This window comes from Nerophis ophidion, linkage group LG23 (genome assembly GCF_033978795.1).
Source record: "Nerophis ophidion isolate RoL-2023_Sa linkage group LG23, RoL_Noph_v1.0, whole genome shotgun sequence".
In the NCBI taxonomy this organism is placed as follows: domain Eukaryota; kingdom Metazoa; phylum Chordata; class Actinopteri; order Syngnathiformes; family Syngnathidae; genus Nerophis; species Nerophis ophidion.
Genome location: NC_084633.1, coordinates 27,465,233 through 27,491,619, shown reverse-complemented (window position 1 = coordinate 27,491,619; position 26,387 = coordinate 27,465,233). Strand labels below are relative to the sequence as shown.

Sequence of the window (26,387 nt, the reverse complement as noted above, 5' to 3'; positions counted from 1 at the left end):
AAAGTATGTGGGCTCTATTGATAACCTCACTAACAACTTTAACAACGCCCTGCGCGAAACCATTGATAGTATAGCACCGCTGAAGTTAAAAAAGGCTCCAAAAAGGCGTACGCCATGGTTTACTGAAGAAACTAGAGCTCAGAAATTATTATGTAGAAAGCTGGAACGCAAATGGCGCACGACTAAACTTGAGGTGCACCATCAAGCATGGAGTGATAGTTTAATAACTTATAAACGCACGCTTACCTTAGCTAAAACTAATTATTACTCAAATCTCATCCGCATTAATAAAAACGATCCAAAATTTTTGTTTAGTACAGTAGCATTGCTAACCCAACAAGGGACTCCTTCCAGTAGCTCCACCCATTCGGCAGATGACTTTATGAAGTTCTTTAATAAGAAAATTGAACTTATTAGAAAGGAGATTAAAGACAATGCGTCCCAGCTACAACTGGGTTCTATTAACACTGATACGATGGTATATACGGCGGATACTGCAAATATCCAAAATAGTTTCTCTCGTTTTGATGAAATAACATTAGAAGGACTGTTACAACGTGTAAATGGAATAAAACAAACAACATGTTTACTTGACCCACTTCCTGGGAAACTTATCAAGGAGCTTTTTGTATTATTAGGTCCATCAGTGCTAAATATTATAAACGTATCACTTTCCTCGGGCACTGTTCCCCTTGCATTCAAAAAAGCGGTTATTCATCCTCTCCTTAAAAGACCTAACCTCGATCCTGACCTCATGGTAAACTACCGACCGGTGTCTCACCTTCCCTTTATTTCGAAAATCCTCAAAAAAATTGTTGCAGAGCAGCTAAATGAACACTTAGCGTTGAACAATCTAAACCTTTCAATCCGGTTTCAGGGCAAATCACTCGACTGAGACAGCCCTCGCAAAATTGACGAATGATCTATTGCTAACGATGGACTCTGATGCGTCATCTATGTTGCTGCTCCTCGATCTTAGCGCTGCTTTCGATACCGTCGATCATAATATTTTATTAGAGCGTATCAAAACACGAATTGGTATGTCAGACTCAGCCCTGTCATGGTTTAACTCTTATCTTACTGATAAGATGCAGTGCGTCTCCCATAACAGTGTGACCTCGGACTATGTTAAGGTAACGTGTGGACTTCCCCAGGGTTCAGTCCTTGGCCCTGTACTCTTCAGCATCTACATGCTGCCGCTAGGTGACATCATACGCAAATACGGTATTAGCTTTCACTGTTATGCTGATGACACCCAACTCTACATGCCCCTAAAGCTGACCAACACGCCGGACTGTAGTCAGTTAGAAGCGTGTCTTAATGAAATTAAACAATGGATGTCCGCTAACTTTTTGCAACTTAATGCCAAAAAAACGGAAATGCTGATTATCGGTCCTGCTAGACACCGACCTCTATTTAATAATACAACTTTAACATTTGACAACCAAATAATAAAACAAGGTGACTCTGTAAAAAATCTGGGTATTATCTTCGACCCAACTCTCTCCTTTGAGTCACACATTAAAAGCGTTACTAAAACGGCCTTCTTTCATCTCCGTAATATCGCTAAAATTCGCTCCATTTTGTCCACTAAAGACGCCGAGATCATTATCCATGCGTTTGTTACGTCTCGTCTCGATTACTGTAACGTATTATTTTCGGGTCTCCCCATGTCTAGCATTAAAAGATTACAGTTGGTACAAAATGCGGCTGCTAGACTTTTGACAAGAACAAGAAAGTTTGATCATATTACGCCTGTACTGGCTCACCTGCACTGGCTTCCTGTGCACTTAAGATGTGACTTTAAGGTTTTACTACTTATGTATAAAATACTACACGGTCTAGCTCCAGCCTATCTCGCCGATTGTATTGTACCGTATGTCCCGGCAAGAAATCTGCGTTCAAAAGACTCCGGCTTATTTGTGATTCCTAGAGCCCAAAAAAAGTCTGCGGGCTATAGAGCGTTTTCCGTTCGGGCTCCAGTACTCTGGAATGCCCTCCCGGTAACAGTTCGAGATGCTACCTCAGTAGAAGCATTTAAGTCTCACCTTAAAACTCATCTGTATACTCTAGCCTTTAAATAGACCTCCTTTTTAGACCAGTTGATCTGCCGCTTCTTTTCTTTCTCCTATGTCCGATGACCATGGATGAAGTACTGGCTGTCCAGAGTCGAGACCCAGGATGGACCGCTCGTCGGGACCCAGGATGGACCGCTCGCCTGTATCGGTTGGGGACGTCTCTACGCTGCTGATCCGCTTGAGATGGTTTCCTGTGGACAGGACTCTCGCTGCTGTCTTGGATCCGCTTGAACTGAACTCTCGCGGCTGTGTTGGAGCCACTATAGATTGAACTTTCACAGTATCATGTTAGACCCGCTCGACATCCATTGCTTTCGGTCCCCTAGAGAGGGGGGGTTGCCCAAATCTGAGGTCCTCTCCAAGGTTTCTCATAGTCAGCATTGTCACTGGCGTCCCACTGGATGTGAATTCTCTCTGCCCGCTGGGTGTGAGTTTTCCTTGCCCTTTTGTGGGTTCTTCCGAGGATGTTGTAGTCGTAATGATTTGTGCAGTCCTTTGAGACATTTGTGATCTGGGGCTAGATAAATAAACATTGATTGATTGATTGATATATATACACATATATATACACACACATACATATATACACATACATACACATATTTTTATATATATATATATTTGGACTTGCGATGAGGTGGCGACCTTTTCAGGGTGTACCCCGCCTTCCGCCCGATTGTAGCTGAGATAGGCGCCAGCGCCCCCCGCGACCCCAAAAGGGATTAAGCGGTAGAAAATGAATGGATGGATATATGACACAATATGAGGGGTATATGAGATTTAAGGTGGACGGGGTTGGGGTGACCACCTCAAACCTGATATACCCCACATATTGCGTCATATACATATATATATATATATATATATATATACATATATATATATATATATATATATATACATATATATATATATATATATATATATATATTTCTATATATATATATATATATATATATATATATATATATGACACAATATGTGGGGTATATGAGGTTTAAGTTGGACAGGGACGGAGTATATTTATAGCTAGAATTCACTGTGTATATATATATATATCATCATCATTCATTTTCTACCGCCTATTCCCTTTTTTTGGGGTCGCGGGGGGCGCTGGCGCCTATCTCAGCTACAATCGGGCGGAAGGCGGGGTACACCCTGGACAAGTCGCCACCTCATCGCAGGGCCAACACCGATAGACAGACAACATTCACACTCACATTCACACACATATATATATATATATATATATATATATATATATATATATATATATATATATATATATATATATATATATATATATATATATATATATATATATATATATATATATAAAATATTTGAATTTCAGTGTTCATTTATTTACACATATAACACTCCTCTCTACTCATTGTTGTAAGTGCAATGCTTTGCAGCCAGTAGCGAAGCTTATGAAGGAGCTTAAGTATGGGCAGCATCTGTGACATTTAATTCGCAGGAAAGGAGTGACTTTATGGTTGAATTGTCCACCCTTGTTCTATTCTCTGTCACTGTCTTTTTTTGGACATTACTACATGCCGTAGTTTTGAAGCAATGCTTGATGGGAATCTGGATGTTGTGTGTCAATGTATCAACGTGCCGGCTGGAATAAACACGCGCTGAGAAATAGCTCCGTGCCTGCCTACTTTATGGGTTATAGATAAACCTATGGATAACAGAGATATATATACTAGTCTCCTTCTTGTTGTGTGTGCAGTTGTGCACTCTCCAAAAGCCATAGATGTTATAACGTGACTGGTTCGGCACACTGTTTATATGGAGGAAAAGTGGACGTGACGAGAGGCTGTCCTCACTCAGGTCCGGCTGGAAATCGGGAGAAATTCGGGAGAATGGTTGTTTTCGGGACAGGCACTGAAATTCGGGAGTCTCCCGGAAAATTCGTGAGGGTTGGCAAGTATGCCCTTGATCGGGGAAATCAGAGTTAGAGCTGTTAGCCACTTCCTCTAGACTAAGGTAGAGGACCAAGGAAACACACACGAAAAAAAACTATTCAACATTCTTCTCTTCAATTCGTCATTGTAAACCTCGGGCGACTGAGTAGCAGATACGTGACGTAACTGTAACGTAGGATAGGACTTTATCGTCATCGCACAAGTACAATGAAATTATATAAACGTAGGAAACGTAGGATGTGTTCCGTAGGCTAGACTGTCCCAATTAATATCGTTCTCACCAGGACTTACACTTTGTCGACCGCGCGGGCTGGGTCCTTGGAAGGATGCAGCCCCCAAATTGAGAAACATCTACACAATCTGATACGGCATTAGCCGTGAGCTGGCAAAATTATCTGCCAATAGAACAAGAAAATTTGGCTTGTCAAGACTTTACAAAAAAAATTTAATTAGCAAACCTCAATGAACCCAAAGATACCTTAAAATAAAAATATTCCCACTAATAACAATTGTACTACTATGAGTACGTATTTTCAATTGTTTCGTTGAAAATAAAACAGCAAAGTCCATTTGGTTGTCATCTGTTTTAATATGAGACACAATTGTGTCAAAGTCATGATTTTTTTGTTCATGCTTGAAATAAGAAATTATTACTTTAAAAAGTAGTTTTATACTTGTTGTCACAACGGTGGGGTCGCAGCATACTGCGAGGTTTGTTCTCCCGGGATGCAAACGGACTATTCCGGACAAGCCTTGCGGGTAGGAACATTTTTATTAATCTAATTACAAAATAATAGGCAAACAATAAAGGCAGGCATGCCTATCACACGTGGAAGCTAAGGCAAAAAACATGGAACTATGAAACAGGCAAAAACTCTCTAACTGTGGCATGAAATAAACAAGACTTACTGTGGCATGAACTATTTAACACTTACGTGGACACGGCATGAATCGGACAATTAGCATGAACTTTGAATCGGACATGAAAATGAGCAGCATGAACTATAGTATCGAATGAAACAAGCAATGACGCCAGGATGACTGACTGGCAAAGACAGGCTTCAATAATGTCCTCTTGTTAAGAGCAAGTGCGTGTCCCGAACACCAGAAGCAGGTGAAACTAATTAGTCGCCAGGGAAACTAAAAAAAAAAACAAGGGTGCACAAAAACAGGAACTAATGGAGTCTTAAAACTTACAGAAAATAACGACAACATGATAAAGACCACAGATCATGACACTTGTGAGTGTTTGCAACAGTTGATATTCTAGTTTCAAGCATGTTTTACTCAATATAGGTCATAAAAATTCAGCTACAAGCTGTAAAATCTTAGTGAGATAAAACACTTAAAACAAGTAAAACACTCTGAAAAAAAATCTTCCTGGTGAGAAGAATTATCTTTTCAGACAGAAAATAAGCAAATATCACCCTCATTTGAGATATTTAATCTTACTTAGATTTCAGCTTTTGCTGTATGTATCATGATTAATATGCACATTTTTTTAAGCTTTTCGGGTGGAATTCTTTCCCATTCTTGCTTGATGTACAGCTTACGTAAGTTGTTCAACAGTCCGGGGTCTCCGTTGTGGTATTTTAGGCTTCATAATGTGCCACAGATTTTCAATGGGAGACAGGTCTGGACTACAAGCAGGCCAGTCTAGTACCCACACTAGTGCTTCATAAGAAAGTGAGAACCCATCATTCATTCACGCAAACATTCACACCTGGTGTTGGTAAGCTACTGTCAGGTTAAAACACTGATGACATCTATTAAACAAGTCAAGGAGCAAAGAATTAAACAGAGACAGAAATCAATTTTGCTCAATTGAGGAGAAACGTGTAACCTCTTACAGTGTCACCCACGCTCTGGCAAAATATTGTATTTCTCCCCCTTTATTTGGAGTTTCTCTGAACACATGACAACAGCTGCTTCTAAAGGACGAGGCCGTAAACAGCTCACAGAAAAGGTCGTAAAACAGTTCAAAGAAGTGGTTCGTAAAAGAGTTCGAAGTGAGGTTCGAAAAATAATTCAAAAAGAGGTCAACTGAAAGGGATTCTGGTCCTGTTTCCTCTTTGCTTTTATAGTCCTTGGGTCAGACACTACCGTTCGGTTTGATTATAATACATGAAAGAAACAGGAACACCTTCATCTTGCTTCCCCCCTACACAGTGGAGTTTTACGAGCCTTACTCTTGGTAGGTTCCAAAGACAGTTTTTGGTTTTGTCGCTGGGAACTCAATGTAACACAAAGTTTTTGTGATAATTCAGATATAATTATTCTAACAGCTACAATTGTAGCCACAGCTGCCCTGGTGTAGATTGACGGAAGTGTGGCTGCCAGTTTGCGCCCATGGCCCCTCTGACCAGCGCCCATCATTCATTCACCAGTGTGGGCGGCACTGGGGGCAAGGGCGAAATGTCCTGCCCAGGGACACAACGGCAGTGATTTAAATGACAAGTGGAAGGGAGCGGACCTGCAACCCTCAAGTTTGTGGCACGGCTATTCTATCCACCACTTTATTTAGCTATTAGCTATTTATTTACCATTTTCAGGGCCTACATAAGACAAACATATGTGTTTTTGTCTTACATAAGGACTGTAAGACAAGCTGATTGTGGATTTCCAGTATGACTGATCCAACAAAATAAATGTTACTACAGTGACAGATACATACATACATATATATACATATATATATATATATATATATAAATATATACATAATCCGTTTATGAATGAGTATATCTGATCATCCACCGTGTTCAATGGAGAAGTGTGATCTTTGCCGGCCGCATACCCCTTCACTCTTCGAGCTGTCCTGGATGAACTAAAATTATTTTTTTCCCAATCATTTTGGAACTTGCAAGCATACTTCTTCTTATTGTCGTCGCCACATCTCTTTTTCGTTCTGCTTCGTCTCCTTTATGTTTTTGGACTCTACTACTTGCCGTAGTTTTGAAGCAATGCATGAGTGGAGTGCCATCTCTGGGTTGGAGAGGAGACCCTGCCCCAAGTGGAGGAGTTCAACTACCTGGGAGTCTTGTTCACGAGTCAGGGAAGAGTAGATCGTGAGTTCGACAGGTGGATCGGTGCGGCGTCTTCAGTAATGCGGACGCTGTATCGATCCGTTGTGGTGAAGAAGGAGCTGAGCCGGAAGGCAAAGCTCTCAATTTACCGGTCGATCTACGTTCCCATCCTCACCTGTGGTCATGAGCTTTGGACGAGATCACGGGTACAAGTGGCGGAAATGAGTTTCCTCTGCCGGGTGGCGGGGCTCTCCCTTAGAGATAGGGTGAGAAGCTCTGCCGCCCGGGAGGAGCTCAAAGTAAAGCCGCTGCTCGCCCACTTCAAGAAGAGCCAGATGAGGTGGTCCGGGCATCTGGTCAGGATGCCACTCAGGTTTTTGGGCATGTCCAAATGGTAAGAGGCCACGGGGAAGACCCAGGACACGTTGGGAAGGCCATGTCTCACGGTTGGCCTGGGAACGCCTTGGGGTTTCCCCGGGAAGAGCTGGACGAAGTGACTGGGGAGAGGAGAGTCTGGGCTTCCCTGCTTAGGCAGGGAAGCTTATCTGACCTCGGATAAGCGGAAGAAAATTGATGGATGGATGATGGGAATCCGAATGTTGTGTGTCAGTGTATCAACGTGCCGGCTGGAGTAAACACACGCTGAGAAATAGCTCTGTGCCTGCCTACTTTATGGGTTGTAGATAAACCTATGGATAACGGAGGAATATATGATAGTCTCCTTTTCAGGTTGTAGAGGACGCTAAAGGCGGTGCCTTTAAGGCACGCCCCCAAAATTGTTGTCCGGGTGGAAATCGGGAGAAATCCGGGAGAATGGTTGCCCCGGGAGATTTTCAGGAGTGGCACCGGGAAAATCGGGAGGGTTGGTAAGTATGTTAATGGTCACAGTGAAACACAAATAAGAATATAAAGTCAACTTGTTTTTTTTCCACTTTACCGTTATGAGTCATCAATATCCATAACCTCGAAATGAGGACCATTTTTCAAAGCATCACCGTGAAGCCTCCCAGCCGTAAATTCCATTTGACTCATGTCGTTCACAAACATGCCGGGGGAACACTCCGCAGAACAACTTTAGCCACTTAAGAGCCTCTCGGCTGCTCCGGGTGTTGTAACAAGGCAACATTGTCACTCCGTATGTTTGCTGAGCTGTCCCAAACCCCACACAGTTCCACCTGAAAAATTCATCACAAACACTGAGATTGCAGATGGAATCAAATCAGAGAGCAAACCCAAGTAGTAATTGCATGCATTCAGGGGACAGCCAAGTCGAACAGAGTCCCCAAATCCCATGTTTGAAAGAACGAAGCGGGTTCTTGCTGAACGAAGCAGGTTCTTACTGAACAAAGCGGCTTCTTACTGAATGAAGCGGGTTCTTACTGAATGAAGTGGGTTCTTACTGAATGAAGTGGGTTCTTACTGAATGAAGCGGGTTCTTACTGAACAAAGCAGGTTCTTCCTGAACAAAGCGGGTTCTTACTGAATGGAGTGGGTTCATACTGAACAAAGCGGGTTCTTACTGAACGAAGCGGGTTCTTACTGAACGAATAGGGTTCTTACTGAATGAAGGGGGTTCTTACTGAACGAAGCGGGTTCTCCCTGAACGAAGCGGGTTCTCCCTGAACGAAGCAGGTTCTTACTGAACAAAGCGGGTTCTTACTGAATGGAGCCGGTTCTTATTGAATGGAGCGGGTTCTTACTGAACTAAGCGGGTTCTTACTGAACGAAGGGGGTTCTTACTGAGCGAAGGGGGTTCTTACTAAATGAAGCGGGTTCCTACTGAACGAAGCGGGTTCTCACTGAACGAAGCGGGTTCTTGCTGAACAAAGCAGGTTCTTACTGAGCAAAGCGGGTTCTTACTGAATGGACCGGTTTCTCATTGAATGCAGCGGGTTCTTACTGAACAAAGCGGGTTCTTACTGAACGAAGCGGGTTCTCCCTGGATGAAGCAGGTTCTTACTGAACAAAGAGGGTTCTTACTGAACAGAGTGGGTTCTTATTGAACAGAGCGGGTTCTTACTGAACGAAGCGGGTTCTTACTGAACGAAGGGGGTTCTTACTGAACGAAGCGGGTTCTCACTGAACGAAGGAGGTTCTTGCTAAACAAAGCAGGTTCTTACTGAACAAAGCGGGTTCTTACTGAACAAAGTGGGTTCTTACTGAACAAAGGTGGTTCTTACTGAATGGAGCGGGCTCTCACTGAATGGAGCGGGTTCTTACTGAACGAAGGGGGTTCTTACTGAACGAAGCGGGTTCTTTCTGAACGAAGGGGGTTCCTACTGAACGAAGGGGGTTCTTACTGAACGAAGTTGGTTCTTACTGAACAAAGCGGGTTCTTACTGATTGGAGCGGGCTCTCACTGAATGGAGCGGGTTCTTACTGAATGGAGCGGGTTCTTACTGAACGAAATGGGTTCTTACTGAACGAAGCGGGTTCTTACTGAACGAAGGGGATTCTTACTGAAAGAAGGGGGTTCTTACTAAACGAAGGGGGTTCTCACTGAATGAAGCGAGTTCTTACCGAACGAAGCGGGTTCTTACCTCCACAAACAGGAAACAGGGGACGATGGAGCTGCTGCTCTTCACACCTGGCTTCTCATCCGCTGCCATGCCTCCGTTTATTGTCTTCAACCTCCCTTTCGGCTCAGCTCTCAGCCTCCTAATCCAGAAGCAAAGAGCATCAAATTAGCCCAGAGTGTGAGATTAAGTAGAATCCAATCGGGGACAAATAAACTCTCATCAGACACGCTCGAAGACACTGATGTTCTATTTTATCCAGTGTGCTGTTTTAATGTATTGTTTAAAAACTGATTATTTATGTGAGGCATTCATATTTTATGTTCCCCCCAAAACTCATTATGCTGCCCACTTTTTGCATTAAACTGCTGCAGTCGGAGAAATTGCTGCTCGCATAGTTTGTATCTTGCAAACCAATGTGTCTGCAGGATATACCATCAGTTCCAGACTATAAACCGCTTCTTTTTGCAAAATGTTTAACCCTGTAACTTATAAAACAGCGTGGCTAAATGACAGATTTTTTTTTTCCTTTTAGCTAATACTAATTAGGGTTGTACGGTATACCAATATTAGTATAGTACCGCAATACTTATGAATCTTATTCTGTACGATACCGCCTCTGCAAGGTACCTGTCCCCCATCACCCCCAAGTATGCCGGTACTTTACCGGCTGTTATCCACCGACCGCCGTGTTGCTGTAGAGAGGAAAAGCGGGACGACTCAGATTGCGGAAATAACATTATTCTCCGTGCGTCGGCTAAAAACAAATATATTCCACAACCCCAAACATGTCTTTTTCAAAGCCTGCGGTGACAAAAAAGGTTTGTGATGAGCGAAGAACAATTCCAGGAAATGTGGGAGATGCAATATTTCTTTCTTGAGCACAGCGGCACACCGACGTGTCTTATTTGTACAATTCTCATTTTGTTCATTTATGTTTTGATTTTATTTTGTGTTGAAAATAAAAATAGACATATAAAAATATATATTTTAAAAAAATCTTTTCTTGCGGCCCAACCTCACCCAGACTGCGCATCCGGTGGCCCCCAGGTAAATTGAGTTTGAGACCCCTGCACTTACAGATGTAGCGAGAAACTGTTGTTACTGACAGTGGTTTTCTGAAGTGATCCTGAGCCCATGTGCTGATATCCTTTACACACTGATGTCACTGTTTCATGCAGTGCCGCCTGAGGGACCGAAGGTCCGTAATGTCACCGCTTACGTGGAGTGATTTCTCCATATTCTCTGAACTTTTTGATGATCTTAAAGACCGTAGATGGTGAAGTCCCTAAATTCCTCGCAATAGCTCATTGAGAAATGTTGTTTTTGAACGCATTTGTTGACAAAGTGGTGACACTCGCCCCATCCTTGTTTGTGAATGACTGAGCTTTTCATGGAAGCTGCTTTAATTCCCTATCAAGGCACCCACCTGTTCCCAATTAGCCTGTTCACCTGTGGGACGTTCCAAATAAGTGTTTGATGAGCATTCCTTAAATTTGTCAGTCTTTTTTGCCACTTGTGGCAGCTTTTTCTAAAATTTTCCAGGCATCAAATTCCAAATGAGCTAATATTTGCAAAAAATAATGTTTTCCAGTTCGAACGTTAAGTATCTTGTCTTTGCAGTCTATTCAATTGAATATAAATTGAAAAGGATTTGCAAATCATTGTATTCTGTTTTTATTTACCATTTACACAACGTGCCAACTTCACTGGTTTGGGGTTTTGTACTTGATTTTTGCCATGTATAGTTGACTATGTATTTTATTGTATGTTTGCAATCTTGAAAAGGAAAAAAAAACAAATAAATAAAAAAAAAAAAAAGAGTATATCCTTGGTGTGTGGATTTTTTGTGAAACATTGTATATTAAACATTTCTTCAGAACATACATAACACACGTCTGTTTCAGATAAACCTTTTTGAGAGAGAAATATTCCTCAGAAACTGATTGCTCGCGCTGTAACCAACCGTATTTTTCGGGCTATAAGGTGCACTTAAAATCCTTTCATTTTCTCCAAAAATTGACAGTGCGCCTTATAACCCGGTGAACCAAATGAACGGAATAATTATTGTTTTGGTTAATTTTATTTGGTATATGGTGTAATGATAAGTGTGACCAGTAGATGGCAGTCACACATAATATATACTTATAGACTGCACTATGCTGCAGTAAACAACACCAACACGTTAAATGTTCCATTGAAAATAAAAAAAACATTACACACGACACTAAAAAAATCTGGCAAATTTTTTTAGTATGACTTTGAAGCCGCATCGCTTGATGGATTGTCGGCCCATTACGGCTACTGTAGTCAGAGATACAAGTATTACTATGGTGTGTGTATAAGGACCGCAAAATGGCACCAATTAGCTGACATATTATCTGCCGTTTAGTTTTGCAATATCATGCAAAACCAACTCTTATTACAAAGCCCTGTTTCCACATGAGTTGGGAAATTGTGTTAGATGTAAATATAACCGGAATACAATGATTTTCAAATTATTTTCAACCCATATTCAGTTGAAAATGCTACAAAGACAACATATTTGATGTTCAAACTGATAAACATTTTTTTTGTGCAATTAATCATTAACTTTCGAATTTGATGCCAGCAACATGGGATAAAGAAGTTGGGAAAGGTGGCAATAAATACTAATAAAGTTGAGGAATGCTCATCAAACACTTATTTGGAGCATCCCACAGGTGTGCAGGCTATTTGGGAACAGGTCGGTGCTATGATGGGGTATAAAAACAGCTTCCCAAAAAATGCTCAGTCTTTCACAAGAAAGGATGGGGCGAGGTACACCCCTTTGTCCACAACTGCGTGAGCAAATAGTCAAACAGTTTAAGAACAACGTTTTTGAAATTGCAATTGCAAGAAATTTAGGGATTTCAACATCTACGGTCCATAATATCATCAAAAGGTTCAGAGAATCTGGAAAAACCACTCCACGTAAGCGGCATGGCCGGAAACCAACATTGAATGACCGTGACCTTTGATCCCTCAGACGGCACTGTATCAAAAACCGACATCAATCTCTAAAGGATATCACCACATGGGCTCAGGAACACTTCAGAAAACCACTGTCACTAAATACAGTTGGTCGCTACATCTGTAAGTGCAAGTTAAAGCTCTACTATGCAAAGCGAAAGCCATTTATCAACAACATCCAGAAACGCCGCCGGCTTCTCTGGGCCCGAGATTATCTAAGATGGACTGATGCAAAGTGGAAAAGTGTTCTGTGGTCTGACGAGTTCACATTTCAATTTGTTTTTGTAAATATTTGACTTTGTGTCATTCGGACCAAAGGGGAAGCAAACCATCCAGACTGTTATCGACGCGAGGTTCAAAAGCCAGCATCTGTGATGGTATGAGGGTGCAATAGTGCCCAAGGCATGGGTAACTTACACATCTTTGAAGGCACCATTAATGCTGAATGGTCCATACAGGTTTTGGAGCAACATATGATGTCATCCAAGCAACGTTATCATGGACGCCCCTGCTTATTTCAGCAAAACAATGCCAAGCCACGTGTTACAACAGCGTGGCTTCGTAGTAAAAGAGTGCGGGTACTTTCCTGGGCCGCCTGCAGTCCAGACCGGTCTCCCATCGAAAATGTGTTGCGCAATATGAAGCGTACAATACGACAGTGGAGACCCCGGACTGTTGAAAGACTGAAGCTCTACATAAAACAAGAATGGGAAACAATTCCACTTTCAAAACTTCAACAATTAGTTTCCTCATTTCCCAAAGGTTTATTGAGTGTTGTTAAAAGAAAAGGTGATGTAACACAGTGGTGAACATGCCCTTTCCCAACTACTTTGGCACGTGTTGCAGCCATGAAATTCTAAGTTAATTATTATTTGCCAGGAAAAAAAAAAAGTTTATGAGTTTGAACATCCAATAGCTTGTCTTTGTAGTGCATTCAACTAAATATAGGTTGAAAAGGATTTGCAAATCATTGTATTCCGTTTATATTTACATCTAACACATTTTCCCAACTCATATGGAAACGGGGTTTGTACAAGCTGATACCTGCTGATGTGTATTTTAGATCTGCATAAGTCCGAAAAAATTGCGCATGTCCGCCACTGTAGTCCGTATGGAGACCGCAGTTGATAAGTTTATTCTTTTTCTCTATCTTCTTGTTATGGGATATTCATCCTCCACTGTTACCATGTCTAATGTAGTGTAAAGTTCGAACTTATATCTGTCAGTAGACTCGCTATGCCTAAAAACTACCGGTGTAGTGAGTTTACATTATTCACCCAAAGAACTTTAGTAAGAGGGTTCCAGTCCGACGGTTTGTCAAGGGACACATTTGCACACGGATGAGGAGATTCTCCAAATGTATTGACTGAAGTCTGAATGTCATTAAAACAGTTAGCGCCATCGTTTGACACTTATTTCACTCCCGCCTTGCACGCCACACCGCTACAACAAAGATGACTGGGAGAAGACACTGCCGAAGGTGAGCCACGTAAATAATTTAAGTTAAAGTACAAATGATTGTCACACACACACGAGGTGTGGCAAAATTATTCACTGCATTCGACCCATCAACCTTGATCACCCCCTGGGAGGTGAGGGGACCTGTTCACCCCAAATCCTCCACACGACACCTCTGCTCCGGACAGGCTAACCTCCTCCAAACTCCGAGGACAAAGCTCCGAACTATGGGAGACCAGGCTTTCTACTACGTTGCTCCCAGTCTGTGGAACGCTCTCCCTAACCACCTGAGGACGCCACAGACCTTGGAGGCTTTAAAAAAAGGTTTAAATACCCTTCTTTAAAGAAAAAAGAAGCCTTATGATAGATGTATGTGTGCTACTTCTATTAGGGGTCTCACAATACAAAGGTCCTGAGTAGTCCTGGATTAAATTCTGGGATCGTGCTGTGTGGAGTTTGCATGTTCTCCCCACGACTGCGTGGGTTCCCTCCGGGTACTCCGGCTTTCTCCCACCTCCAAAGACATACACCTGGGGATAGGTTGATTGGCAACACTAAAATTTGGCCCTAGTGTGTGAATGTGAGTGTGACTGTTGTCTGTCTATCTGTGTTGGCCCTGCGATGAGGTAGCGACTTCTCCAGGGTGTAAGGCCTTCCGCCCGAATGCAGCTGAGATAGGCTCCGGCACCCCACGACACCCCCCCAAAAAAGGGACAAGTGGCAGAAAACGGATGGATGGATGGAATATGACCCCTTTAATGCACCCTATAATCCGGTGCACTTTTTGTATGAAAAAAGACCTGAGTAAACACGCTCATCGGCAGTGCGCCTTATAATCCGGTGGGCCCTATGGTCCATGAAATACAGTAAATGTAATGGGTTCCTTCTGTTCTGATATATCATTTGCATATGTGTGTTATGCAAAAACCACCAAATGTTGACAAAGAAAGGCTTTATAGCAGTTGTAACACAACTAAACACATGTGACAACTAGAGATGTCCGATAATATCAGACTGCCGATATTATCGGCCGATAAATGCTTTGAAATGTAATATTGGAAACTATCGGTTTCAAAATGTTCGGAATTGGATTCAAAAGTAAAATGTATGACTTTTCAAAACGCCTCTGTGTACGCGGACGCAGGGAGAAGTACAGAGCGCCTATAAACCTATAAACTGGCCCAATCACATAATATCTACGGCTTTTCACACACACAAGTGAATGCAAGGCATACTTGGTCAACAGCCATACAGGTCACACTGAGGGTGGCCATATAAACTTTAACACTGTTACAAATAAGCGCCACACTGTGAACCCACACCAAAAACGAATGACAAACACATTTCGGGAGAACATCTGCACTCTAGCACAACATAAACACAACAGAACAAATACCCAGAACCCCTTGCAGCATAAACTCTTCCGGGATGCAACAATATACAGCCCGCCCCGCTACCTCCTACCCCCTTACCACCTCAACCCCCTCAAGCTCTCTAAGCGAGAGCATGTCCCAAATTCCAAGCTGCTGTTTTTAGGCACGTTAAAAAAAAATGCACTTTGTGACTTCAATAATAAATATGGCAGTGCCATGTTGGCATTTTTTTCCATAACTTGAGTTGATTTATTTTGGAAAACCTTGTTACATTGTTTAATGCAGGGGTAGGGAATCTATGGCTCGCGAGCCAGATGTGGCTCTTTTGATGACTGCATCTGGCTCTCGGATAAATCTGACCTGACATTGCTTAACACGATAAGTAATGAATAATTCCACATGTAATCACAGTGTTAAAAATAACGTTCAAATTATAAAACATTGTTAAGCTTCTGTTTGTTCAAGAAGTTGCGTTAATGGTAAGAAGTTATTTATTTATTATTTGTTAGTGTGGGGTTGGCCCTCCTTGGGGTTCTTCAGACCACCAAGCACCAGCATGAGAGCCTGTTTCAGGGTTACAATATTGTTTTATTTTTAATAAGTCTCTCGGTTGCTTTTCAGCAATTGTCTTTTTTTCTTTCGTTCTCGCTCGCGCTCTGGCTCCAGCTCCAACCCCGTCTCTCCTCCTGGCTGCTGCTTATAACAGCGCGACAGGTGATTAGATAACAAGGCTTTACGCACCTGTCGCCGATTTCGAGGCCGGTCCTGGCACATTTGCCTTGCTGCAGGCCCGCAGGCCACGCCCCCTTCACAGTTAGCTTCAGAATCACAATGTTTTTACAAAGAATAAGAGACCTATTATACTTAAGAAATTGTTGGTCTTACTTAAAAATGCACACGTTTAGCTGTGTTCAGTGTTAAAAAGAATATTATATGGCTCTTACGGAAATACATTTTAAAATATTTGGCTTTTTGGCTCTCTCAGCCAAAAAGTTTCCCGACCTCTGGTTTAATGTATCCAGCGGGGCATCACAACAGAATCAGGCATAATAAAGTATTGATTCCACGACTGTATACATCGGTATCGGTTGGTATCGGAATTGGTAATTAAGAGTTGTACAATATCGGAAATCGGTAAAAAAGCCATTATCGGACATCTCTAGTGACAATATGCTGATTACTTTGAAATGCTGGTAGACTTCTAGGAGGACTGTTAGATTGTTAAAGACAACTTGGGAATCTTCGAGAAAAAAAAAATTATATAAATGTACAAGATGTGTACAATAAAATATATTTCTATGGACATTTAATTCATTCACATATGAACTGTCATGACGCGGAGTCGAATCCGCGTATCCTCAGCGGCTGGAGCTGTGTGCACCTCTGCTGACAGCGCACTCAGACACGTCCTCACTCGTGCTGAGTGCAGCACGCCCACGCAGCAACGAGCCTGCAGCCTATCAAGAATCAACCCACCTGGATTTGATGAGAGGGAGCTGCATAAAGACCAGAGGGACCTTTGCCAGAACGTAGCCAATCTTTGACAGTAAGCATCACGTCTGGCACGCCTCCCTCGTTCCTTGCTCGTCTTCTTTGTGCTCTTCCTGGTTCCCGTGTTTTGATGTCCATTGTGTCTTCCCTGTTGCCTGTGATTATGCCTTGTCTCACGACCTCCACCTGGATCTCTGCTTGCCTCCCTCGATCCTCGACCGCAGCTCGGACTCGGACATTGTTGCCTCTCTCCAACCCCCGACTGCTCGCTTCCCTGCCGGCTACCTCTTCGTCTTGCTCCTTGGATTCGACGAAAGGTTCACACAACACGCACCGACAACAACCCCTGGTAAGACTTACATTGTTAATTCTACACATCGTCCGCACTCATTCACTTGTGGTAGCATACACACCCCACACACTCATCAAGGTTTTCAATAAACCTAGTAAACCGCAGTTCTGCCTTGGTGTCGCCTCCTTCCCTCTACCCGGTACACAACATGAACCTTTCTTTTTTTATATAAACATGTATTAACTTTCTCTGACAAAATAGTTAACAGCAATACAATACAAATCAAATGTTCCATCAGGCATCTACAGTTAAAGCAATATAACTGTCAATCAACCCAAATTAAGCCACTCCATACTTTATCAAAACGTCGCAGAATAACCATTCAATGTTAGCCCTAATCTTTTCCGGTTTGAAAGGTTGACAGGTTGAAACGGTTTGCTGTCACATTTCACCAAAACAATAAAAATTAAAAAAACATGGCAAGGATTGAATAGAAACAACAGGAGCCCTGTTGTGAAAGACAGGAAAAAGGGCAGAAATCGACAATTTTATGCACGAGATACTGTTGTCATTGGCAACGCAGACTTCCTGGCAAACCTTCACTTCCTGTAATTTTCGTAAGATTCGGTATTGGGGAAAAAAAAATGGCTGTGTAAAGAAAGTTGTGTTGGCACTAGGGTTGAACCGTATAGCTGTTTTAGTATAGTACCACGATACTAATGAATCATATTAGATACAATACCGCCTGTGAAATGTACCGGTCCCGCAACCCCTCTCCTCCCGCGCCCCCGTTTTCGTCAAGTCATGATATTGCCAGTTTTACAAGCAGAGGAGCATGTTCGGCAGCGCACACACAGAGTACTTACAAGCAGACAGAAAAGGGAAAATGGACGCAATCTAGCCTAAAAAGTAATGATAAAGGTGAAGTTATAAAACTGAAACACCCTCAGGAAGAGGTGCTTTAAGACATGGCTGGCTAGCTAGCGGTGTTATAGCGACTTCTAAATCACTAATCCTCGCTTCCATGGCGACGAATAAAGTAAGTTTCTTACAAGTAGGTAAAGAAATACCTGTAGGCGCTGGAAATGTTCATCTGCAGGACTAGGAATAGCGAAACATGCTTCACTACACACCGTAGCTCACCGGCATCAAAATGTAAACAAACGCCATTGGTGGATCTACACCTGACATCCACTGTAATGATACCAAGTACAGATGCGCGGTTTGCGGTCTCATCCGCGGATAAACCGCGGGTCGGGCGGTTGACACTACAAAAAATTCGATTTTAATTAGATTTGGGCAGGTGGCAGTTGAACCATCCGGAAATATATGACATACATGGTTCTGGGATCGGTATCCTTTGCCTTCCAAAGAGCCATTTAAGTCCCGTGTCATAAAGCAAAGAAGACAATAGGAGACGCTATTATTCTCTAGAATGACTGTCGGCAGTCACCCAGATAATACATTTTAGGGCGTGCTATGAAGCCTTTGGCTTTGTTGCCTTCTACAACATGTACGATCTGCTAGTCAGTCCAGCATCATGTTGTGTGTGGCTTCCGCAGCAACACGCACACGACTGCAAGGCATACTGGGTGACACAGAGTACACTAATGGTTGTGATATAAACAATTTTAACACTCTTAGTAATATGCGCCACACTGTGAAGCCACACCAATTAAGAACAACAAACACATTTCGGGAGAACATCCTCACAGTAACACGCCATAAACGCAACACAACAAATACCCAGAATCCTTTGTATTCATGACAATTCCTGACTATTTTATACACCTCGCTAGCAGCAAGAGCTCCCCTGTTTGCGTCCGACTTTGAAAACGGGTAGGCCATACTTTCTCTGTACACACCTCTGGTTTATGGTGTGTTTTGTTGTTTGTTAAATAAATAAATAAATGGGTTGTACTTGTATAGCGTTTTTCTACCTTCAAGGTACTCAAAGCACTTTGACACTACTTCCACATTTACCCATTCACACACATTCACACACTGATGAAGGGAGCTGCCATGCAAGGCGCTAACCAGCACCCATTAGGAGCAAGCGTGAAGTGTCTTGCTCAGGACACAACGAACGTGACGAGGTTGGTACTAGGTTGGGATTGAACCAGGGATCCTCGCGTTGCGCACGGCCACACTCCCACTGCGCCACGCCGTCCCTATCAATCAATCAATCAATGATTATTTATATAGCCCTGAATCACAAGTGTCTCACAGGGCTGCACAACCCACAATGACATCCTCGGTTCAGAGCCCACATAAAGGCAAGGAAAAACTCACAATCCAGTGGGACATCGATGTGAATGACTATGAGAAATCTTGGAAAGGACCGCAGATGTGGGTGACCCCCTACCTCTAGGGGAGACCGGATGCAATGGACGTCGAGTGGGTCTAACATAATATTGTGAAAGTCCAGTCCATAGTGGATCTAACATAATAGTGAGAGTCAAGTCCATAGTGGGGCCAGCAGGAGACCATCCCGAGTTGCACCCTAAAAGTGTTAATACTATAAATATTGTGATTATTACACAGCAGCTGTTTGATTGTAACGTACATCTTGGTTGTAGTTTTGATTAACACAGTTGAAGGTGTTGAAATCGCTAATGCTAATTGGCTTCAAGCTAGCACATTTTTGGAAAGGTGGAGCCATACTTAGCTTGAAGCGTTTTTTTGAATCAATTACTTTTGTTGGCATCAGAAATTGCAACATGCCCTAGAGCAGGGGTGTCAAACGCGTTTTCATTGAGGGCCACATCGCAGTAATGGCTGCCTTCGGGGGGCCGCTTTTTTAAATTAGTTAAAATCATGCATGCAGGCAAGAACCTGCGATTAATCAAAATTCAAATTGATCTGATTTGATCTCCAGGCTCGACTACTGCAACTCACTTCTTGTCGGGATCCCTAGCAAGAACATCCAGAAACTGGCTTCCTGTTCCACTCAGGATTGAATACAAAGTCTACCTAATAACTCATCAGTGGCTCCATGGAAATGCCCCCCTCAACCTCAAAGAACTGCTCACCCCCAAATCCTCCACATGACACCTCCACTCCAGACAGGCTAACTAACCTCCTTTAACCTTCGATGACAAAGCGCTGAGCCGCTCCCAGTCTGTGGAACTTCCCTGACCACATGAGGGCACCACGGACTGTAGATGGTTTTAAAAAAAAGACTTAAAAACCCTTCTTTAAAAAAAAAAGCCTTTTGATAGATTCATGTGTGCTAGTTCTAGCTATAAGCTGTTCTAGTTTTATTTTACTATTTATTTTACTCGTTGGGGTAGCTTTTTGTTGTTCTAGCTTTTGTCAGGACTGTGACATGAATTTATTTTGCTTCTTCTACAGCTTTGTTTTTGTTTTGTTTTCAAATGGACTGTAGCACTTTGAGATTGTTTGTTCAGTGTAAAGTGCTTTTACAAAAAAAAGGATCTATTATTATTATTGTCATGATCCGTGGCCCGGATCATGTTTTGTCATTTTTCTGTTAGTTTTGGAATTCTTTAGTTCCTGTTTGTGCACCTCTGGGTTTGTTTTAGTTTCCATTTGGATTACCACGAGTGACACTTCCCCAGTCATCATTTTCAAAATGGAAGAGGCTGATTTCAATACCGGTAATTTGAAATTGCATAAAGGGAAGAAGATTAAGAGCTATTCAGTAGGATTTAAGGTCCAAGCTTACATCACACTCAATGTTTTACTGCATGCCTTTGGTAAGTGCCGGAGTGAGAAGAGGTTTTAAAATAATTAGCGCATGCTTACTTTTACCGCATGCCTTTGGTAAGCGCAGGAGTGAGAAGAGGTTTTAAATTATTTAGCGCCCCGGCGGCAATTCAAAGAAATACGGTAATTGGGTTCACCTTCCTCTGGTTAGTGGTCGGCAGGCTCACCCGTTCTCGACCACTAATCAGAAAGCTATTTATTCACCTCTCTCGTCGTCCTGGCTTCATTTTTTTTTTACTGTAGGCAACACGTTACGTGGTATATTCCGGTTTCTTGACATACAATTACTGTGCTAGGTTTTCGCTTTAGCTTCCGCGCGCAATCGGCACACATCCCTTTTTTTTTGTTTCCTGCATGTTGCACTGTGTATGATTTATGGATTAAATCATGTTCCTACCTCACACTGTCGTCCGGAGTAGTCTGTCTGCATCCGGGGGGAAAGACTTGCAACCCCCCAACGTGAGAATTATTATTATTATTATTATTATTTAATGATTTAAATGTGTACCGGTAATCACCTTATATTATTACACCATTGCCTATGCACTTGCTTATTGGATTTTTTCATGTACAAGTTGTTATATTTACTAATAGAACATTTGTGTAGTACACTATATAATAATGTAATATTTGGCATGAATAGATTATTACGTTTAGAAGATACACCTTTTTTCCTGTCAAAATTGATTATATTTTCATTTTGTAAAAACCCAAAAAATTAAGTATATTATTGACATTTTTCCCAGGCTTTTACGGGCCAGACACCTGTGCCGAAGAAGAAGCCGGAAGGACCCAGGGCGTCTAAATGAAGTTGAAAAATTATTCGAAATAGGAAATTATGAAGCAAAAGTTGTTTTTACATTTATCTTGAGAAGGCCTGTGTGTGTTGTGTTTATTGTCAAGATGGGGGGGGTCGCAGTTTGCTGCGGGGTCGTTCTCCCAGGAAGGCTGACGGACTACCCGGGACATGACGTGCAGGTAAAAACATGATTTAATCTTTAGACTTACACTGAGACAAACTTTAATGATCCACAAGGGAAATTGTTAACTCAGAAGCTACAAAAAAAGTACAAACAAATGGCGCGCACAAGGGGGAAACACAACTTAGACAATAAACAAAACTTACTTGACAGGAAAAGAAGCATGGATCTATGGCATGAAGGGGCAGCATGAACTTCGGGGAACGAAACCGTAAAAAAAGAAGCGAATGTGAAAAAAAAAGTTAAAGCAATTACTGTATTCCTATCTATTTCTTTATGATACAGTTTAGGGAGGATTTATTGAAAACACCAAAACCCCACAAAAATTGGATGTTGTGTAAATCAGTGGTCCCCAACCAATATTTTTTAATTAATTTTTATTTAAAAAAAAAATAAATAAATAAAATAAATAAAAAATAATAAATATATATATATATATATATATATATATATATATATATTTTGTTTTTAATTGTTTTTATTTTTTATTAAATCAACATTAAAAACACAATATACACTTACAATTAGTGCACCAACCACAAAAACCTCCCTTTTCATGACAAAAACGTCCCTTTTTAATGACAAAAAAACAAAAAAAAAGTACCTTGAAGGTAAAAAAGCGCTATACAAGTACAACCCATTTATCATTTATTTATTTAAATAAGTAGGGGCGTCTATGATAACGTTGTTTGGATGGCAACATATGTTGCTCCAAAACTTGTATGTACCTTTCAGCATTAATGGTGCCTTTACAAATGTGAAAAAGAAAACAATAATAAAAACAATTGCAACTAACAAAAATAATACAAGTTTTAAAAAATATGAGTATCTGCATTGAAAACATGTCACGACTCAATAAAGAATCCTCCCAGAAATTTGTATTTTTTTCCAATGTTTGTATTTGTTTCGGTGCCAATACAACTTTTTCTACAATTTAATTTTTTTTTCGATACCAAATATTACTGGCAGTGTTTTGGCTCCAAAAAACAAAGAACTCTTCAATTAAAAGAGATGTCAAACAAGGAATTGCAGTACACGCATTACGTGAAATCAAAGTTGGAAGCAAACATGGCGCCCTGTAGTCAATATAAGTAGTCGATAGTCTGAAACCTAGTTGGCCCTACTCTCATGCATGCAAAATCTGCGATATAATACTTGCAAATGAGATGCAGATTTTAAAAAAAATTTTTTTTACCAATAGCTAAAACCAGTACTGTAAGTATAAACATAGAAAGTCAGTACCGTATAGGCCAGACAAAGAATAAGGCATGTATTACTTTAGGTACCATTTAAGCACCGGCGCCATTTCAAAAAAGTACCGATTAGGCACTGGTATGAGATACCGTAATATTAAACTGATACTGTGTGTGTGTGTGTGTGTGTGTGTGTGTGTGTTCTTGTATTTGTACCCTTCTTAAGACATCAACAAAGAAAAGTGCCGTCCATATGAGGACCCGTGAACAAATTAGGACATAAATCCCGATACAGAAAACCATTCCATCTAATAGAGAATGTCTCATTTGCACCCCTGGTGGTGAAATCCATCAAAATGAGGGTGGTCCAAAAAAGGGAGGGATTTTTCAAATTGACTGTGTGTTGGTTTTAAAAGTGCTCCTTCTCTGGTAAACATATGAAATAACAAGTGGGTGTAAGAAATGGAAATATGCTCCCGGTGGCCAAAATTAATTTAAAAAAAAACAAAACCATTAATATGTATATAGAGACATACTGTATTAACGTGAAGATTAAAAAACAATTGCAAACGATAAAATAAAATAAAATAATTAACTAAAAGTAGTCTTTTTCCTCACAATGTGTCGACTTTATTCTTATAAAATTGGAAACAATTTTTCATTATTTCTGTTTCTTTAATATTGCGATATTTTGTCTTAAAATATTACTTTTTTATGTAAAATCTTTACTTTTTAATGCAAAATGGTGACAAAATTCTGACTTTCACGATAATATTGCCGATGTTTTTGTTATTGTAAAAAAGTCAATTTTTTTGTGTAATATTATGACTTTTTTTCATAATTCTGCTAAGTAAAATTCCGATTATTATTATAATATTGCCATCATTTTGAAATTTTCTTTTCCAAATCGTGACTTTTGTCGAGTAAAATTACGACTCTTTTATACAATCGCCAACAATGTTAAGCTGGTCAATACTTGGACCATGAGGTGGTTGTTTTCCCGATATGCAAGTCAACTTGGACCGGAGATGGCATGAAGGTAAAGACATCTTTTATTTTTACATAATAACTGCAAAAAAAAGGCGCACAATGGCGGTACAAAAACTTGGCTGTGAAAAAAAAACTCGCACTAAGGCAAAACTATGAACATAAAACAAAAACTTGCACTGTGGTATAAATAACGAAAACACTTACTTGGAACGGAACGAGAACGGGACATGGATCATTGGCATGGATTACAAGGTGCGTAGCAGGTGATGGAGGGTGATGTTACCAGAATGAACAACAGAAACAGACATGCTTAAATAATACTGTGGTGATTAGTAAAAACAGGTGTGAGACATGAGGACAGGTGGAAACTAATGGGTAGTCATGGTGAAAAAACAAACCAGGAAGTGCAAGAACGGGAACTGAGTGGCCAAAAAACAAACAGAACATGCCAAAACAAAACATGATCACATAAACATGTGACTGTTATTGAGTAAAATTCCAACTTTTATCATAATATTGCACATATGTTCAGTTTTTATTGTAAAATTTTGACTTGCGTTGAGTATGACGACTTTTATTACAAAACTGCCAACATTTAAAGTTTTTCTTGTGAAATCGTAACGTTTTTCTTGTGAAATTCCAACTCATTTTTCACAACAAGCTTTTTTTATATTTGCATAGTATGTATATTTTATTATTGTTGTGAATATAAATCTTTATAAATCCAGAAAGGGTGGTCCTAAAGAGGTTGGTATTTTTTGGAGCTGTCAAGAAGGTACGAAATACAAGAGTGTGTGTGTGTGCGTGTGTGTGTGTGCGTGTGTGTGTGTGTGTGTGTGTAAAAAAGGAATAATTATTTCTTATTTCTATCACAATGGCAGCTTAATCTCAGGAAGAGACAAGTGAACACAACAAGAGCATATATTTCATGTATTGTCGATTCAGATACCAAGTAAAGTGTTGAGGGTGTTCTCGTCCTCGCTGTGGGAGGCGACACAATTGGATTCTCTCTCAAAGTTTGGGGAAATTACGAGTACGAGTCGGCGGTGTGGCGCTTGCGTTTCGGGAGCGACGTCCTCGGTGACCAAAGATGAGTGGGAGAAGCTTTGATCATCTAAAAGTGCGACTGAGAACCGAGGGTGATCTAATTAGAAGAACCCTTTTAGATTCCCACTTATTGTATTTCTCAGTTTTGCTTCATTAATGTGCTTAATAATGATTCTGTATGATTAAAAATGGGGTTAAAAATGGGGTCCGGTTGGAAGCAATAAATATAAAAAACCCACAACACCAGTGAAGTTGGCACGTTGCGTAAATGGTAAATAGAAACAGAATATAATGATTTGCATAATGACTGCAAAGACAAGATATTTAATGTTCCAACTGAGAAACTTTTTTTTTTTTGCAAATAATCATTACAAACACATTCCAAAAAAGTTTTCACAGGGGCATTTTTACCACTGTTACGTGGCCTTTCCTTTTAACAACACTCAGTAAACATTTGGGAACTGACGAGACCATTTTTTTAAGCTTTTCAGGTGGATTTCTTTCCCATTCTTGCTTGATGTACAGCTTAATTTGTTCAACAGTCTCCGTTGTGGTATTTCGGCTTCATAATGCGCCACATATTTTCAATGGGGAACAGGTCTGGACTACAGGCCAGGCCAGCCTAATACCCGCACTCTCTTACTATGAAGCCACGCTGTTGTAACACGTGGCTTGGCATTGTCTTGCAGAAATAAGCAGGGGCGCCCATGATAACGTTGCTTGGATGGCGACATATGTTGCTCCAAAACCTGTATGTACCTTTCAGCATTACTGGTGCCTTCACAGATGTGTAAGTTACCCATGCCTTGGGACCTAATGCACTTCCCTACCATCACAGATGCTGGCTTCTGAACTTTGCATCTAGAACAATACTGGATGGTTCTTTTCCTTTTCGGTCCCGAGGACACGACATCCACAGTTTCCAAAAACAATGTGGACTTTGTCAGACCACAGAACACTTTTCCACTTTGCATCGGTCCATCTTAGATGAGCTCGGGCTCAGCGAAGCCGGCGGGGTTTCTGGGTGTTGTTGATGAATGGCTTTGGCTTTACATAGTGGAGTTTTAATTTGCACTTGCAGATGTAGCGATCGACTGTAGTTACTGACAGTGGTTTTCTGAAGTGTTCCTGAGCCCATGTGGTGATATCCTTTACACACTGATGTCGCCTTTTAATGCAGTAGCGCCTGAGGGATTGAAGGTCACGGGCATTCAATATTGGTTTTCAGCGTGGTTTTCTCCAGATTCTCTGAACCCTTTTGATGATTTTACACACCGTAGATGGTAAAA

At 41.1% G+C, this 26,387-nt stretch overlaps 1 protein-coding gene across 3 annotated transcripts in view; it reads right to left on the bottom strand.

The window, feature by feature from the left end:
- Window positions 1–26,387, bottom strand: part of plppr2a (phospholipid phosphatase related 2a) — a 188,476-nt gene that overhangs the window by 147,318 nt on the left and 14,771 nt on the right. For all 3 annotated transcript variants that reach the window (XM_061885553.1, XM_061885552.1, XM_061885551.1), the window contains exon 2: window positions 9,579–9,696. In XM_061885553.1, the coding sequence (XP_061741537.1) occupies window positions 9,579–9,647 (69 nt within the window). In that variant the 5' untranslated portion in view covers window positions 9,648–9,696. The remainder of the gene's footprint in view (window positions 1–9,578; window positions 9,697–26,387) is intronic.